This window comes from Eumetopias jubatus, unplaced genomic scaffold, assembly GCF_037043125.1.
Source record: "Eumetopias jubatus isolate StellerSeaLion01/CBP00866 unplaced genomic scaffold, mEumJub1_p1.0 scaffold_10, whole genome shotgun sequence".
In the NCBI taxonomy this organism is placed as follows: Eukaryota; Metazoa; Chordata; class Mammalia; order Carnivora; family Otariidae; genus Eumetopias; species Eumetopias jubatus.
In genome coordinates this window covers 57,509,062-57,524,293 of record NW_028274816.1, presented here as the reverse complement: position 1 = coordinate 57,524,293, position 15,232 = coordinate 57,509,062, and the positions used below count along the sequence as shown (strand labels likewise).

Genomic DNA, 15,232 nt, shown 5'->3' with positions numbered 1-15,232 from the left:
CCACCCCACCCCCACCGATCCGTGAGCTCTCTCTCTCTAAAAAAAAAAAAAGAGACAGAGAGAATGGGTCCAGTTTCAGAACCATTTTATACAAAGTTACAGTGTCAGAACTCTAGTAGAAAACAGGGTGGGGTGGGGTGGGGAGAGGGTGACAGCTCAGGAGGTGTCCATGGTTTCACCTTCTGTGGGGAGAAGGAAGGCCAGGTGGTCAGTGTGGCCCAGGGGGCAGGGCCTGAGATCTCCAGATCAGATACCCGCCTGCCCTCCGGGGTGGGTGACCCTGGGGACAGGCGCAGCAGGGGACACTCACTGAGCTCGTTGAAAAGAAAGGCATCCTGGTACTCCTTCATGTACTGCGTGGAGCGCGACTCGTCCAGAAAGAGCGAGTAGACCCGTTTGATGTCATCCACCTGCACTTCCGTGCCCTGACAGGGGATGGCCAGACCTCAGTGGGGCCCCCTCTCTGGGAGGTGGGTCAGGATGGGGACTCTGGAGCCAGACTGCCTGGGTTCGAATCCTGCCTTGGCCACCTCCCGGCTGAGGGCCCAACCCCTCCAGTCCTGGGTTTCTTCATCTGGAAGATGGACTGGATGGCATTAACTTGGAGCTGACAGACATCTATGAAGCACCTACTATGTGTCAGGCCAGGAAATACAGGTATAAACCCCACAGACCCAAGTTTCCGGCCCTTGAAAACCCGTTCCAGGACTAAATCCAACAATGCACCCCGAGCTCTTGGAGCAGTGAGTGGGGCACTCACTCACTCACTCGGGCTGGCCCTGAGGGCTCACTGGCTGACCTTGCGTTTCCGGCACACTAGGCTGGCAGCCGTGATGAGCTGGATGGCGTAGCGCAGCGAGGTCTCCAACCCAATACGTGTCAGCACCGTGTAGGCATCCTCACTCATTTCTACGTCTTCCTCCTCACACCTGTGGGCAGGTGCGGGGGTGGGGGATGGGGGTGTCGGCCAGGGCGCCTGGCCGGCCCTTCTCCCCGGGGCACTGTGGGACATCCTGGGGGACATGTGGAGTCTACGTCCTCAGAACCACAGAACGCTGAGCAAGAAGGGCCACTGAGGCACAGGCTGGCCCTGCAGCCTGGGCCCCCAGACCCTCCCCAGCCAGGGCTCTTTCCCCACCCCCAGATCAGAGGCCATTACTTGGATGTGCAGCCCAGCCCTACCTCCTGCAGACCCAGACACCTTCCCCCTCAGACCTTGCTGCCCCCACTTGCCAAACAGGGTGGGTGCCAGCCCCGCCTCGCAGGCCCGCAGCCTGGACCTGCCCCAGAACACCAGTGGCTCTGCCCATACCGGATGCGGAGGATCTGTTTTGTGTCCTTCTCACTGTAGGGAGAGGTGGAGACGATGAGCAGTCGGTCCAGCAGGTCGATGGGGATGCCATGGGGGCTCTGGTAGCTGGTACCCCGGATCCTGGGGAGGAGGGGGTAAGGAGGGCTGTCAGGGAGATGCTCCCAGAACCACCTCTCCATCTCCTCCCCTCTCCACCCCCACCACAGCCCACTCACTGGGCAAATACCATTTAACCTTCAGCTCATGGCTGCTGTCACCACCGACGGTGCAGCCGCCCCCCAGCTGCGTCACTCCCCCACAGGGCTGGCTGGGTTTTAGCTAGGTATCTCTATCTGGGATTACTGAATCAAGGTCCCACTCCTCTGCGTGACGCAGAGCTCCAGAGGGAGGAGACGGCCGGTGCTATTCCCTGCTGCATCCGGCCCAGCACAGGGCCCGGGAGATAGAGTGGATTCTCGTTATTCATGGTATTTACGTTCTATAAAGTGGGGCAAACGCTCAGCAGCAAATCATGCACCACCGCTTCTCGGGGACGTACATGGTTAAGTTCTTGTGAGCCTCTGATCACAATATTTTTGTCAACCAACCAACATATAACTTGGTTCTACGTGTTTCTATTTAAAGACATCTTATTTAACAAACGTCATGGACTCACCCCCTTTGAACTCATGGCTAACGGCTAACAGTCTACATCAAGCCTGAATGAAGCTCATCTAGCACAGACGCACTTTCTCTATAAGGCGCAGCCACCCCAGGCTTTTGCTTAGGGACACTGGACAGCGACGGGCCCCTTTAGACACGAAATCCCCAATAAAAAGCATAAAATGTGGCAAATGCGACACTAAACAGATCAGGAAAAGGACACTCATTTACAGCAGGTGAGCTGAAACCAGAAGGCAGGCAGGGTGTCACCTTGCAAGACCTTGGTTTGGAGTGTCCATATCGGGCGACTCAAATGTGCTGCCTCTCCGCGCACGTCTGCACCAGAGCACCAGAGTGTCGGCAGTACTGATTGGCGGGGGGCGGAGGGGGGGGGTTTACAAATCAATGTTCGTGAGAAGATGCAGACTCCCAAATACATGATGTGCAGATAACGAGGAGTGACTTGGGTTTGTGGCCTGGCCCGGGAGGCGCCCCGCCCTCGGCTGGTCTCTCCCCATCCCGGTTCAGAGATCCAACTCTGGCCCTGACACCTTCTCCGTGCACGTCACGGGGCCTAGCTGTCCTCATCTGTAACATGGGGCTGAGACAATATCCACCTCCCGAGCTTATTTTAAGGGTCTAAGCGGCTCACCCGGGAAACAAGCCAGGAACAATCTGCCCATTTGCCCCCTGCAGTGATGACGGGCCTCAGCCTCCCGGGGGCTGTTTACCCCCCACTTCCTCCTCCCTGTCCGCCCATACACAGATGAGGCAGAGAAGGCCAGCCGGGACAACAGGGCGAGGGGTGCTGGCAACACCCCAGAGCAGAGGTTCCCAAGCTTTACCAGAACCTGGGGCGCTTCACGGCTCGGGAATGTTTCCCAGGCATTCTTCAGCCAAAAGTAATATTAAGCTCTGTTCTGTAAAGTGGTTAGGGCAAAGTGAACTAAGCGTAGTGATTTATGCAGTGTCCAACACACATCTCTGTGCATCCCTCAGAAACTTAAACCATTCCACAGCACTCTGTGTCTTCTGCAGCATGCTGGGATGCCTCGGCACACGGTTTGGGAACTGTAGCCTCAGGGGTTCCGGGAACAAAGACAGAAAGAACATGGTCCCTCAGCGTTCTTATGGAGCAGAGCTGCCTGCCTACCCGCCCTGAGCATCCGCCTACCTTGTTTGAGGGAGAAGCACAGCCTTCTGTCTGGGCCCCGGTACTTGGGGGTAGCCTTGTTGCAACACCTAAGCCCATACCCTTCCTAGCAGGGAGCTCCACAAACATGCCCTGGTTACCCTGTGCCTATACCCACCGCCTGGAGCATCCCATTTTCCCAGAGGCCTTTAAGGGGGCCAGCAGCTGGCTTACCGGGTGATGCCACGGTTGGTGGCCATGATGAGGACTGGCGCCATGTCACTCTCCAGGGCCCGATTGAGGAAGGAAAAGCTTTCAATGTCCAGCATGTGGACCTCGTCGATAAACAGCACCTGAGAGCCGTTGGGGAGTATGTCAAACCCACCACCTGAGACTCTCTCCTCCTATTTCCCACCACCACAAACCGCCCGCCCCGGCCATGCCCCAGTACTCACCCCAGGGATGATCTCTGCCTTGCCCTCCTCACGCCATTCAGCCACCTTGGCATTGATCTGCTCTCGGACTTCTGACTTGATCTCCCCTGTGTCGCCTGAGGGAGGCAGGGGTGGCGCGGGGAGGATCAGGCAGCAGACAGGGACCCAGGGCCGGCGGGTGGACAAAGACAGAGAAAGACAGGACACCAGGGACAGAGGGAAGAGAGACCAAGACTGGAGTGGCAAAGGGACAGAAGGGCTGGGAGTCCCAAACATCGCAGAGAGAAGGAGGACCAGAGACAGGGAACCCAGGAAGAAGAGAGGGCAGGACATGCAGGCCCCCGCTGGACCACCCGAAAGAGGGACTGACAGCAACAGAGTGGGAGAGACGAACCGGGGGGTTGTGCTAGAGGGCGAGGAAGGGGGGTTGCACAGAGCACCAGTCTGAGGGGCCTCACCTGAGAAGAGAGCCAGGAAGCCCTGGGTGCGGGAATTGATGACATCAATCTCATGCAGGGACACGGTGTGGACCACCTCCTTGCGTTTCTGGAGCTCTCCATCTGGACACTGCACGAACTTGGTCTATGGAGCCGGGGTGGGGGGAGGAGGAAGAGATAAGGGCAGAGAAGAGCATGAAAGAGAGCTCAAAGAGGCCTGTGTAGGGGGAGATCGGACTCCGGACTCCTTGGAATGGAGCTGAGAATCCAGAAACCCCAGGTCCAAGAGTAGTCATCACTAGGGGATGCAAGAGCACTGCAGGATTGGGGGTTCCCGGAGGACCTCGGAAACCATGAGCAAACGGGCCAAGTTGAAGGGCCCTGGCTGTCCCAGAGGGTACAGGGAAGAACCAGGAGTGCCAGGGACATGGGGTTGGGGTGACTGGAGGATCCAGACCCTCTGAGCCATGGGGGTTGATGGAGGAGATGCAAACATCCTGGTGCCTGGAGCACGGGGACCCCCAGAGCCCTGGCCCACCTGAGAGCCCATGGCATCATAGTCTCGAGCACGTGTGAAGGAGCGACCCAGCTTGGAGATCTTGCCCGTGGCCTTGTCAATGGTGATCACATCCCTGCAGGTGGCGGGGGTGGGGGGGAAGGAGGGTGGGAGTGAGAACAGGGAAAGGGCCCAAGATCCCCCACCTTGGCCACCCAGTGTGGCCCCTGCCACTCACCCGGCCTGGACTTTGTCCTTGGTCAGGGATTCAATCATCTTGGTGCCAAGGTCGTATATGGTCTCCATCTCTGTGGTCTTGAGGGTCAGCTTGCCTACCTTAGAGCCCTGTGTATTTTTTATACATTTATTTATTTATTTAAGTAATCTCTACACCCAACGTGGGGCTCAAACTCATGACCCTGGAGATGAAGCACACTCCACCGACTGAGCCAGGCAGGCACCCCTGGTTTTACATTTTTGAAGGGAGGATGCAGCCATGGATTTCTTCTGTAATAGAAATCTAACTTAAAGAACTATCTTGGGGGGTGCCTGGGTGGCTCAGTCAGTTAAGCGTCTGACTCTTGATCTCAGCTCAGGTTTTGATTTCAGGGTCGTGAGTTCGAGCCCCACCTTGGGCTCCATGCTGGGCGTGGATCCTACTTAAAAAAAATAAAAAGATAAATAAAATAAAATCAAAACTATTTTGTGGGGGGTGGACACCTGACTGGCTCAGTCAGAGGAGCATGCGACTCTTGATCTGAGGGTTGTTGAGTTCCAGCCCCATGTTGGGGGTAGAATTTACTTTAAAATAAAAAAACACTGGGGCGGCTGGGTGGCTCAGATGGTTAAGTGTCTGCCTTCGGCTCAGGTCATGATCCCAGGGTCCTGGGATCGAGCCCTGCCTCGGGCTCCCTGCTCCTTGGGAGCCTGCTTCTCCCTCTGCTTCTCTCTCTCTGTCCCTCTGTCTCCCATGAATAAATAAATAAAATCTTTAAAAAAATAAATAAAATAAAATAAAAAAACACAATAAAAGAACTATCTTGGGAGTGGCTATCTCTATGTTTAAATATTCTATCATATTTTTAAAATTCAAAACATAATTGCCGATGGATGGGACTAATTTAGGAGACTGTGGACAGGGGTTAAAAGTGCAAGTTGAGGGGCGCCTGGAGGGCTCAGTCAGTTGGGCATCTGCCTTCTGCTCAGTCATGATCCCAAGGTCCTGGGCCCGAGCCTGTCGTCAGGCTCCCTGCTCATCGGGGCGTCTGCTGCTCCCTCTCCCTCCGCCCCCACCCCCCGGCTCGTGCTCTACCTCTCTTGCTCACTCTCTCAAATAAATGAATAAAATCTTTTTAAAAAAAAAAATTGCAAGTCAATGCAATCATGCATCTGAAACCTATCTCCATTGAGAATGACGAGCAAATGGAAGAAGAGGACTGTGTCCATGGGACTAGACACAGGAACAGAAGGTGACTCGGCGTGACGTCAACAGGCTTGAAGCATGTTTAAGCTTTCCATTATTTGGCATGTTACCACCAACTACAACGTGACGTGTACAGGAGAATTACAGACGGAGAAAAGCACAGCCTGGAGACCCCGGCACCAGGTGAGAGAAGCCAGCCGCGGCAAGTCCCCTGCTGCAGGACCCCGTGTGTAAGAACCGCCCAGAACCGGCAAATCCACGGACATGGGAAGCAGATCTGGGGCTACCAGGGGTTGGGGGCCGGGCAAAGTTCTACTTTTTTATCTTGATTGTGGTTCTAAGGGGATTTGCTTTATAATAACTTACTAACCACACGATTATTTCACGTACTTCTTTACATCTGTTTTATTTTATGAGGATGTTTTTATTCTCAGCTTAAAAAAAAAAAAAGGGAGCGAATTACAACAACCACGTAAGCTGGAGAGGAAATGCCTTTTAGTGCTAAGCTGCATAAAATCTCACAGAACAGGTTCTTAAGCCTGACCTTTAAGAATTAACTGTGAGAGAGTTCAGCAGCTCTTTCTGCCCACAGAGCCCGTCCCCATGCTTTGATGAAACCACCATTTTGCACCAAAAAAAGAATTAACTGTTAAGAGGGGGTGTCTGACCGGCTCAGTGGGAAGAGCATGCGACTCTCGATCTGGGGATTGTGAGTTCGAGCCCCATGTTGGGCATAGACATTACTTAAATAAAAGTTAAAAAAAAAATAGAATGAACTGTGAGAAACTTCCAGACCTTCTCTATCATGACACCACTTGGTTTTAACTGCTCACGGTATCACTTGAAAGTGGATAAACTGTCACTCTACCGACCCCCCCCCCCCGACTGTAGGCACGTAGAGGGCTCCCAACGTATAGCTCAAACATTCCACGGATTCTGCCGCCCCACCCTCCAGTCCTGGAGGAGGCCCAGGCTCACAGCAGACTCACCGTGCCTGTCGCTGGCCGGTCAATCTGGATCTCCACCACCTCCCCTTCAATGATCTCAGTCTCCTCCCTAGGCAGAGAACAGGTGTGAGCAGAGAGCCCAATGCCTGGGCCCTCGGGAATGGCTAACTCCCATGAGCCCTCGGGCAGAGAACAAGTCGAATAGGGCAGGGGTCATCCCGAGGCCGCTGGGAGCTGGCTCCACCCCCTGCGCTGGGTCCTGTGCTTACTTGATGCGAACGCCAATAGACCGCCGGAAGGCCTGTGTCAGCGCCTCTGTCTTGCTCATCTCCAGCGAGAAGATCTCACTGCCCGCGATGGCTGTGAACGGGGTGTCAGGGCCCAGGGCCTGTGCCATGCCTGGGGAACAGGTGGTCTGGGTAGGTGGGCGCAGCCTGGCACCAGGCAACACCTACTCTGGGGCAAACCAGCTCTCTCCCTCCTCGGGAAGGAGCGTAGCTGAGATGGGCTCAGCGCTGGGGGCAGACACGGAGACGCGGAGAAAGCTAGGGACGGCGGGCTGCGTAGGGAGGCCTGGTTTCGAACCCCATGCTGCCCAGAGGGCCAACTTCATGACCCTATAATCTTGCCACGCCTGTCTCCCAACCTCTAGGAGCTGTTCAGCCTCCAGGCTCGGGGGTAATGAGCAGGAGTAGAGGCACAAAGAGGGTTGAAACAGTCAAGGGTGGGGGCGCCTGGGTGGCTCTGTTGTTAAGCGTCTGCCTTCGGCTCAGGTCACGGTCCCAGGGTCCTGGGATTGAGCCCTGCGTCGGGCTCCCTGCTCGGCGGGAAGCCTGCTTCTCCCTCTCCCACCCTCCCTGCTTGTGTTCCCTCTCTCGCTGTCTCTCTCTGTCAAACAAATAAATAAAATCTTAAAAACAAAACAAAACAAAAAGTCAAGGGTGGTGGCTCCAAAGCCAGACCACCTAAGTTCGGATCCTGGCTCCACCGCTTAGCACCGTGTGATCCTGAGAAGCCTTGTCTGCTCCAAGCCTGTTTGTCTCTCTGTAGAATGGGGACCACAACAGAACAAGTGCTGGCGTGGGAGGCACCCTGCAGAGAAGCGATCTGGGGGCGGCAGGCAGGCACTGGTGCTCAACCATGAACCTGTCACATGACCGGGAACCAGCCCAGGGACGGGTCTTCTGTCTGGTCTGGGGTTGGCTGGCAGACAGCGGGGCTGATCCTGCGGTCACTCCAAGCACCACGCCAAGTCTCACAGACAGGAAGTCACTGAACCCTTCCAACCAGTGTGAGGTGGGGACTCTTCCTGGTCCCCTTTACAGACGTGGGCCACACTCTGTGCCGGGCAATCCCATTCCCTATCGTCTGCCCTGGAGACTCCCAGACACCCTCCAAGTCTTGGCTCAGGACCTGACTTATCTGGGAGGGCTCTCCTGATAACTGTCACTGCATCCCTCCCTGCTCCCTCATGAGGGTCAGGAGTCTCCTCTGTCCATTACAGCACACACCACCCTGGAAGGAACTGTGTCCCCAAGACTAGAAACTCCCTAAAGTCAAGGCTTTGGTCTTACTCATCTAAGTGTCCCCAGTGTTTGGCCCAGGACCCCCAGTTCACTAAAGAAGCAACGGTCCACATTAAAACAAGAAATGTGGGGCGCCTGGGTGGCTCAGTCGTTAAGTATCTGCCTTCGGCTCGGGTCATGATCCCAGGGTCCTGGGATCGAGCCCCACATCTGGCTCCCTGCTCGGCGGGAGGCCTGCTTCTCCCTCTCCCACTCCCCCTGCTTGTGTTCCTTCTCTTGCTGTGTCTCTCTCTGCCAAATAAATAAAATCTTAAAAAAAAAAAAAAGAAAAGAAATGTGCTCATGTCTCATCACGTCGCAGCAGAATGTTAGGATACGATTAAGTTCTGGCTAATAAGATAAGCAAAAGTGTGTGGGAGTCCCAAGACTGCTGCTTAAAGGGAGCTACCTTTAAAGGGAGGGAGGTACACAATCACTGCAAGATGCCTTTCTCCTTCCTCCTACAGGAGAGTATGGATGGGAAGGCTGGAGCTTAGGCAACCCTCTTGGAACATGAGGTGACCCTGACTTGGAAGCAAGTACAGAGATGTTGAGGTGGGACGGCAGAATACTTTACGGAACTGCTCAACAAGCCCTAGGTGGCCTATGTTCAGATGCTTCTATGTAAGAGAATGAACCAGAGTGTTTATGCCCCTGCCATTTGTGGCTATCTGTTAAATGTGGCTGAACCCAACCTGGGTTTACACAGTAAGGATTGTCTGGTAGAAGAGCTCCTGCCCCGAGAAGCTTCTTACCCATGGCGATGGCTGTCTTCCCGGTACCCGGCTGGCCAGCGATGAGCACTGCCCGCCCCGCGATCTTCCCTTCCCGGATCATCTCCAGTACAACACCAGCTGCCCGTCGGGCTGCCAGCTGCCCCACCATGCCCTGGGAAGCCTGTGGGGTGGGAGGCGAGAGCACATCAGGGGACTTCCTACTGGGCTGCCACCCCCATTTCCCCCACCTCCAACCAGGCCAGGGAGACAAAAGGGCATGCTGTTGGCTAGGACTTCAGGAAAAAGCTAAAACAAAAACAAAAACAAAAACAAAAACCCAAAAACCTTTTCCACCCCAGTTTTTTTTTAAACTAATAAAGCTCGGGGCAGCCGCTCTTCCTGTCCACGGGTCCTGTCCCCATGCTTTAATAAACCGTTTTGCAACCCCCCCAAAAATATATATATATGTAAATAAATAAAAATAAAACTAATAAAGCTCTACACGTGGTTAAATTTTATAGATAGGTAGCCAAAGGTCTGGGAGACCCTACACTCCCTGGGGCCCTGTGGCCCTGGGGACCCCGTGCCTGAGGCCTCCCTGGATCAACCTTCCCACCCCACCGCCCTCAGCCCTCAGCCCTACCTGCCGTGGCTCCAAGGCATCGTCCAGCCCCAGCCCCCGGATGTGGGAGTGTGCGCCTGTGTCAGGGGAAAGAACCAGAAGACACAGTTACCAGCCAGCTCGGGATAATGTGTGGCCAGAGGAAAGGGACTTCGTCTCTCAGCCCTGGTTTCCTCCTTGGTCAGATGGGGGGGTCCGAGTCTCTACCTCACTGGGAGGATGGCTGGTTGGGGTAAATGCTTAATAAACTGGAGCTGCCCTTAGGCTACAGCATAGTGGCCCAGAATCACTGAGATCTGGTTAACCACATCATCAGATCAGGATCTAACTGTGACAGCTAACGATCACCATTACTTTACGTTTATAGCCTAAGGGGCCCCACAGATTCTTACTTCATTCCACGTAACCCTGAGAAACAGAGTGCTAGCTATTACCACCCCAGAGTGCTTCTGGGGTTCAATAACCTCCTCAGGCCCTCACTGACATGAAGTTGAGGAAGGAGCCCAGAGAGGTCAGGCCCCTTGCCCATGACCACACAGCCCAGCAAGAGGTAAAGACATAGGATTTCAATGTTTCACACTGGACCGGGGCTGGGCAAACTATAGCCTGTGGGCCAGTCACTTGTTTTTGCAAAGAAAGTTTTATCAGCACACCGCCATGCCCATTCCCTTACACACTGCTTGTGGCTGTTTTCACACTGCAACAGGAGAACTGAGTATTTTCCACAGAGAAGAGTTTACCGTCTGGCCCTTTAAGAAAAGATTTGCTGACCCCAGCGCTAGATTGTAAGCACCCTGAGGCCAGGTACTGGGTGCAGTTAGTGTCTAGGGGGTCCTCAGCTCCAACAGCACCTGGCCCTCTGATAGCTGAAACAGTGTTGGCCTCTGCACTTTAAGGGCTTTATATGCCCTGACCTTATGGAATCTTATATCACCTGATGAGGTGAACCACCTTGGCCCCATTTTGCAGATAAGGACACCAAAAGCAACTAGCCTCTTGCAACGTAAGTGGTCCCCGGCAGCGGGCCTCCAGAACCCATGTTCCTAGCCACAAGCTCTTTACTTCAGGGCCTCTCTTGTAGGCACGGAGTGCACAAATGTGCACGAACGAGTACAGTCTCCTCACGCAGGTAAAGCTCTTTGTGGAGGCTACACCCTTCTGGCCCACTACACCCCAACTTCGTGCCCCTGGGATTCACAGCCTACTCCATGTGTGAGCCGGGACCAGTGGCTTGACTGCTCTGAGTCTCGGTTTCCTCGGCTAAAACACATCCCGAGTCGCTATGTGCATCTCCCGGGATGGCTGTGAGCACTTGGCAGTCACGAACTCATGCGTCTGCTGGTTATCTGTTTAGCGCACAGCCAGAAATGAGCCAGACCTCGTCCCTGCCCTCATCGAGCGGATGCCACGGTGTGTGCTGAGTGCCTGGGACAGTCAGTTCTGGGCCAAGCCCAGCAGGCACTCAGCAAACATCAGGGCTCCTGGGCAGGCTGGCTCTGTTGTGGGCAGGCAGGGTCTGGACGTGCTCACTCACCGATACGCTCAATCCTCGTCACATCTCGGATCTCTGGGACCTTGGTTGTGGCCGTCTGGGAGCGGATGAAGACATGTCAGAAGAGTCAGATGATCCCAGTTTTCACCACCTCCTCCTCTGTCCCTCCCGCCCACGTCCCGGGAGGCAGGCCTCTCCATTCGTTTGCCCCACAGGTGGGCCAAGAGCCCAAACATCCGTCACTCCCACCCTTCTCGTTTGTCACCAGCTAATACCGGTTGGTTGACCCCAGTACACTGAGTCCCAGAAAGACAAGGACTGTGTCTGTCTCATTTACAGTTCTGTCCCCAGGGCCTAGCACATTATTTGGTGCCCAGGAATTATTTGGTGAAGGAAGAAGAAGAACTCCCAGCTCCCATGATTGGAAGGACAGACACCAATGCTTGGCCCCCAAATGCCCAGCCCCCTTATACCGCGCTGCCTGAATCTCTGTCACTAGGCCTTTGCATGCGCATGCCCCAGAGCCCAGCCTGCTCTCCCCGCCTCCCTCACTGAATGAGATCAAGCGACGCTCATGAAGACAGGCCCTCCCTGGCCTCTGCCCAGCCTGACTCGTTCCAGGGTCTCTGGATGTCTGGACAGAATGAAAGGTCTCCCTTGGGAGCCTGATCTCCCCGTGTAATCTCACATTTAGGAGGGAGACTGTCCGATCAGTGCTCTCGGCTCCAGTGGATGGGAGTCCCATGAAGGGCACAGCCCACATCTTGCTTGTTCACTTGGGGTTCAACATTTGGGGTTTGGATGAATGATGTTTGAGTTGATTCAACAAGCAGGGACCGAGTCCTCTGGTGTCCCCAGCTCTCTGAAAAGAGGAGCCAGCCACCATTTCTTCTCATATAAGGGAGAGAGAGAAGTACCCCCTGGGACAATTCGAGAACCCCCAGAAGGTTCACACAAGTGTTCACAGCAGCATTATTCACAAAAGCCAAAAGGTGGGAAAATCCAAAATGTCCATCAAAGGATGAATGGATAAGCAAAACATGGTTACGTCCACACTTGGAATATTATTCAGCCATAAAAAGAAAGAAAGTTCCAACATATGCTGTAGTGTGGATGCACCTTGAAAACATCATGCGAAGTGAAAGAAAGTGGACACAAAAGGTCACATATAGTATGATTTCACTGACATGAAATGTCCAGGATAAGTAAATTCATAGAGACAGGAAGTACACTGGTGGTGGCCTAGGGCGAGGGGGTATGAGAGGAGTAGGGGATGATGGCCAAGAGCTACCTACAGGGTTTCCCTCTTGGGAGGATCAAGATGTCCTAAAACTGATTGAGCGGACAGTTGCACAACTGTGAACATACTAAAAGTCACTGAACTATACACTTTATTTTTTTTTTAAGATTTATTTATTTATTTATTTATTTATTTATTTATTTGAGAGAGCACACATGTGGAGAGGGAGAGGGAGAAGCACACTCCCCGCCGAGCAGGGAGCCTGATGTGGGACTCGATCCCAGGACCCCGGGATCATGACCTGAGCCAAAGGCAGACGCCTAACTGACTGAGCCACCCAGGCTCCCCTAAACCGTACACTTTAAATGGGTAAATTGTATGGTATGTGAGGGGCGCCTGGGTGGCTCAGTTGTTAAGCGTCTGCCTTCGGCTCAGGTCATGATCTCAGGGTCCTGGGATCGAGCCCCGTGTCGGGCTCCCTGCTCCGCGGGAAGCCTGCGTCTCTCTCTCCCACTCTCACTACTTGTGTTCCCTCTCTCGCTGTGTCTCTCTATCAAATGAATAAATAAAAAAAAAATCTTTAAAAAAAATTGTATGGTATGTGAATTATATCTCAATAAGGCTGTTAAAAAAAAATCTGGGTGGTGGGTCCTAGGCTGTATTATTACCTGACACTGGAGTATTTCACAATTTCTTTCTTTCTAAGTTTATTTCTATAAGGAATCTCTACACCCAACGTGGGGCTTGAACTCATGACCCTGAGATCAAGAGTCACCTGCTCTCCACTGACTGAGTCAGGTGCCCCTCACGATTTCTAGTAAAGGAAAGGAAAGCCTAAGCAGCCAGCCTGCTGACCCAGTCCCTTGGTCACCTGCCCCCAACCCTTCTTCCCTCCCACAGGTCTCTCTTCTTCCACCAGGAGAGGAGAGGAAAGCATCCAACCCAGTGGAAGCCTCGTCTCTGGAGTTTAGACCATAGCCACCACATGGTCACAAGCTTCCCTCCCAGCTATCCTCTCATAAAAGGCTAGAACCAAGAGCAGTGGACACTGGTCCCAAACACCATCAGAAGACTCAGAACATACCCCTACACATCGCGACACATCCTATCAGACCCTGTTTGTGGCAATAAATGGGCATGGATCCAGAAATCCCAACTCTTGAGCAATCCCAACACAAACAGACCTGCCTCCTACCAGGCCTTCCTTTTCACCAGAAGCCTCCCCTACACTGTGCTGCCCACTGACCCCATGGAAGCAGAGGTCATTTTAAAACTCGGCACCCACTATCCCCTCAAACTTCCAATACTTCATCAATGTCCATGGGAATTGGGTCTCAGGAGTGTGGCCATTACCTTTCTTCTGCTGCTTCTGCTCCCCAATCCACGCCCTTTGCCATGGCAGCAGCCACAGACTCAAATTCCAACCCACCCCCCACACCAGTAACTATCGCCCCCACCCCTCCTCATCCTGACCAGGGTCACTATGGGAACCAAGGTAGCCGGAAGCCCAATTCAACCCCCAAACTAAGGCCACATCCCTTCTTCATTCAGATGTTTCTCAAGCAAGTGCCGGGGCCACTGTACCCGGTCTCTCCTTTACAGAGCTCATTCATTCATTCATTCATTCATTCAAACATTCAAGTGATAACCTACCGAGCATCCGCACTATTAGGTGCTGAAATATGAAAATGGCCCAAACAATCCCATGACAAGATCCCCAGCCTCTGGACCCCCAGCCAGGTCCCCTTCCCCAAAGACACCCTCCAGGTTCTCAACACTTTTGTGTGTGGCTCAAGGCGAAGCAATTTCACACTCTCAAGCACACAGGGCAGGTCCTCACCTGAGCTTCCTCCTGTACTCAGGTGCCATTCATACCATCAACAACCCAAGGCCCCTGAATGGCTTGAAGCGCAAGATACTACAATCCTCATCAAACTTTAGGGCAAAAGTCTGCAGAACTGGCTGCTGATTGTGCCCAAAGGACTGGAAGATCGCACCACTGACACCTTGAATACCACCTGAATCCAGGATTCCAGGATACCAGCCCCTTTACTCCTCCTCAGACCCAGGAGTCCTCGCCCCCAGCCTCCTCCTCCCTCAGATGCGGGAATCTTCACCCACAGTCTCCTCAACCCTCAGACGCAGGAGCCTGGGGCCCCGGGCCCCTCCTCCCTCAGACCCGGGAGTCCTGGCCCCCAGGCCCTCTCCTCCCTCAGGCCCAGGGGTCCGGACCCCCAGCACCCTTCCCGCTCAGTCTCGGGAGTGCGGGTTCGCTCCTCAGCTCTCCCCACGCCAGCACTTACCACGGTTGCCATGATGCTCACCAACCGCCAATATCCTAGCGGAAACGGAAACGCGCTAGAACAAGGCGTTCTGGTCCCTCTAGACGGCCAGGTCCTCCAAAGATCTCGACGTTTCCTCATAAATATGCAAACTCTCCTTGTGGGGGCGTGGCGTCACTTTTTAGGCCCCGCTCCTCCGCCGAGACTGAACTGGTAAAGGGGTTCCCGGAAATCCTGGGTCGGTTCCCAACGCCTCCTGGCCCCTCCCTTTACCCAGGCCTCCTTGCTGAGGCGGATTGCAAAATTCTTAAGACTTCTTTGGGCAACCACACGTCCCCCACGCTCCCTTTCCCCCCCTCTTCCACCCTCTTCCCTCCCCGCTAACTCTGGGGCCTCAAGATTAGGATTGACAGAGTTGAGGGCCAATCGGCTAGCGCAGGGAGAAGCCACGCCCCCTAGAGCTCTCATTGGCCGCTAAGGTGGCGGGGCAGA

The 15,232-nt window shown here is 54.1% G+C and overlaps 1 protein-coding gene across 1 annotated transcript; it reads right to left on the bottom strand.

The window, feature by feature from the left end:
- Positions 1-74: 74 nt before the first annotated feature.
- Positions 75-15,073, bottom strand: RUVBL2 (RuvB like AAA ATPase 2). Its single transcript, XM_028091641.2, has 15 exons — positions 14,762-15,073; positions 11,261-11,315; positions 9,748-9,803; positions 9,144-9,285; positions 7,093-7,222; positions 6,866-6,932; positions 4,692-4,798; positions 4,496-4,589; positions 3,979-4,102; positions 3,542-3,636; positions 3,321-3,439; positions 1,313-1,432; positions 800-929; positions 311-425; positions 75-182 (listed from the first exon to the last, which is right to left on the bottom strand). The coding sequence occupies exons 1-15, from the start codon at positions 14,879-14,881 to the stop codon at positions 157-159; spliced, it is 1,500 nt and encodes a 499-aa protein (XP_027947442.1). The 5' UTR covers positions 14,882-15,073; the 3' UTR covers positions 75-156.
- Between the last annotated feature and the right edge of the window lie 159 nt (positions 15,074-15,232).

What these genes read in the sequence shown, in the direction of transcription:
- RUVBL2 (XM_028091641.2), bottom strand. Translation starts at nt 14,881, where the DNA reads ATGAGGAAACGTCGAGATCTTTGGAGGACCTGGCCGTCTAGAGGGACC. An exon ending in GACGAGGATTGAGCGTATCG is followed by an intron (nt 9,804 to 11,260) that starts GTGAGTGAGCAC and finishes CCCCTGACACAG; the next exon opens with GCGCACACTCCCACATCCGG. An exon ending in TAGTGTGCCGGAAACGCAAG is followed by an intron (nt 426 to 799) that starts GTCAGCCAGTGA and finishes ATCCCCTGTCAG; the next exon opens with GGCACGGAAGTGCAGGTGGA.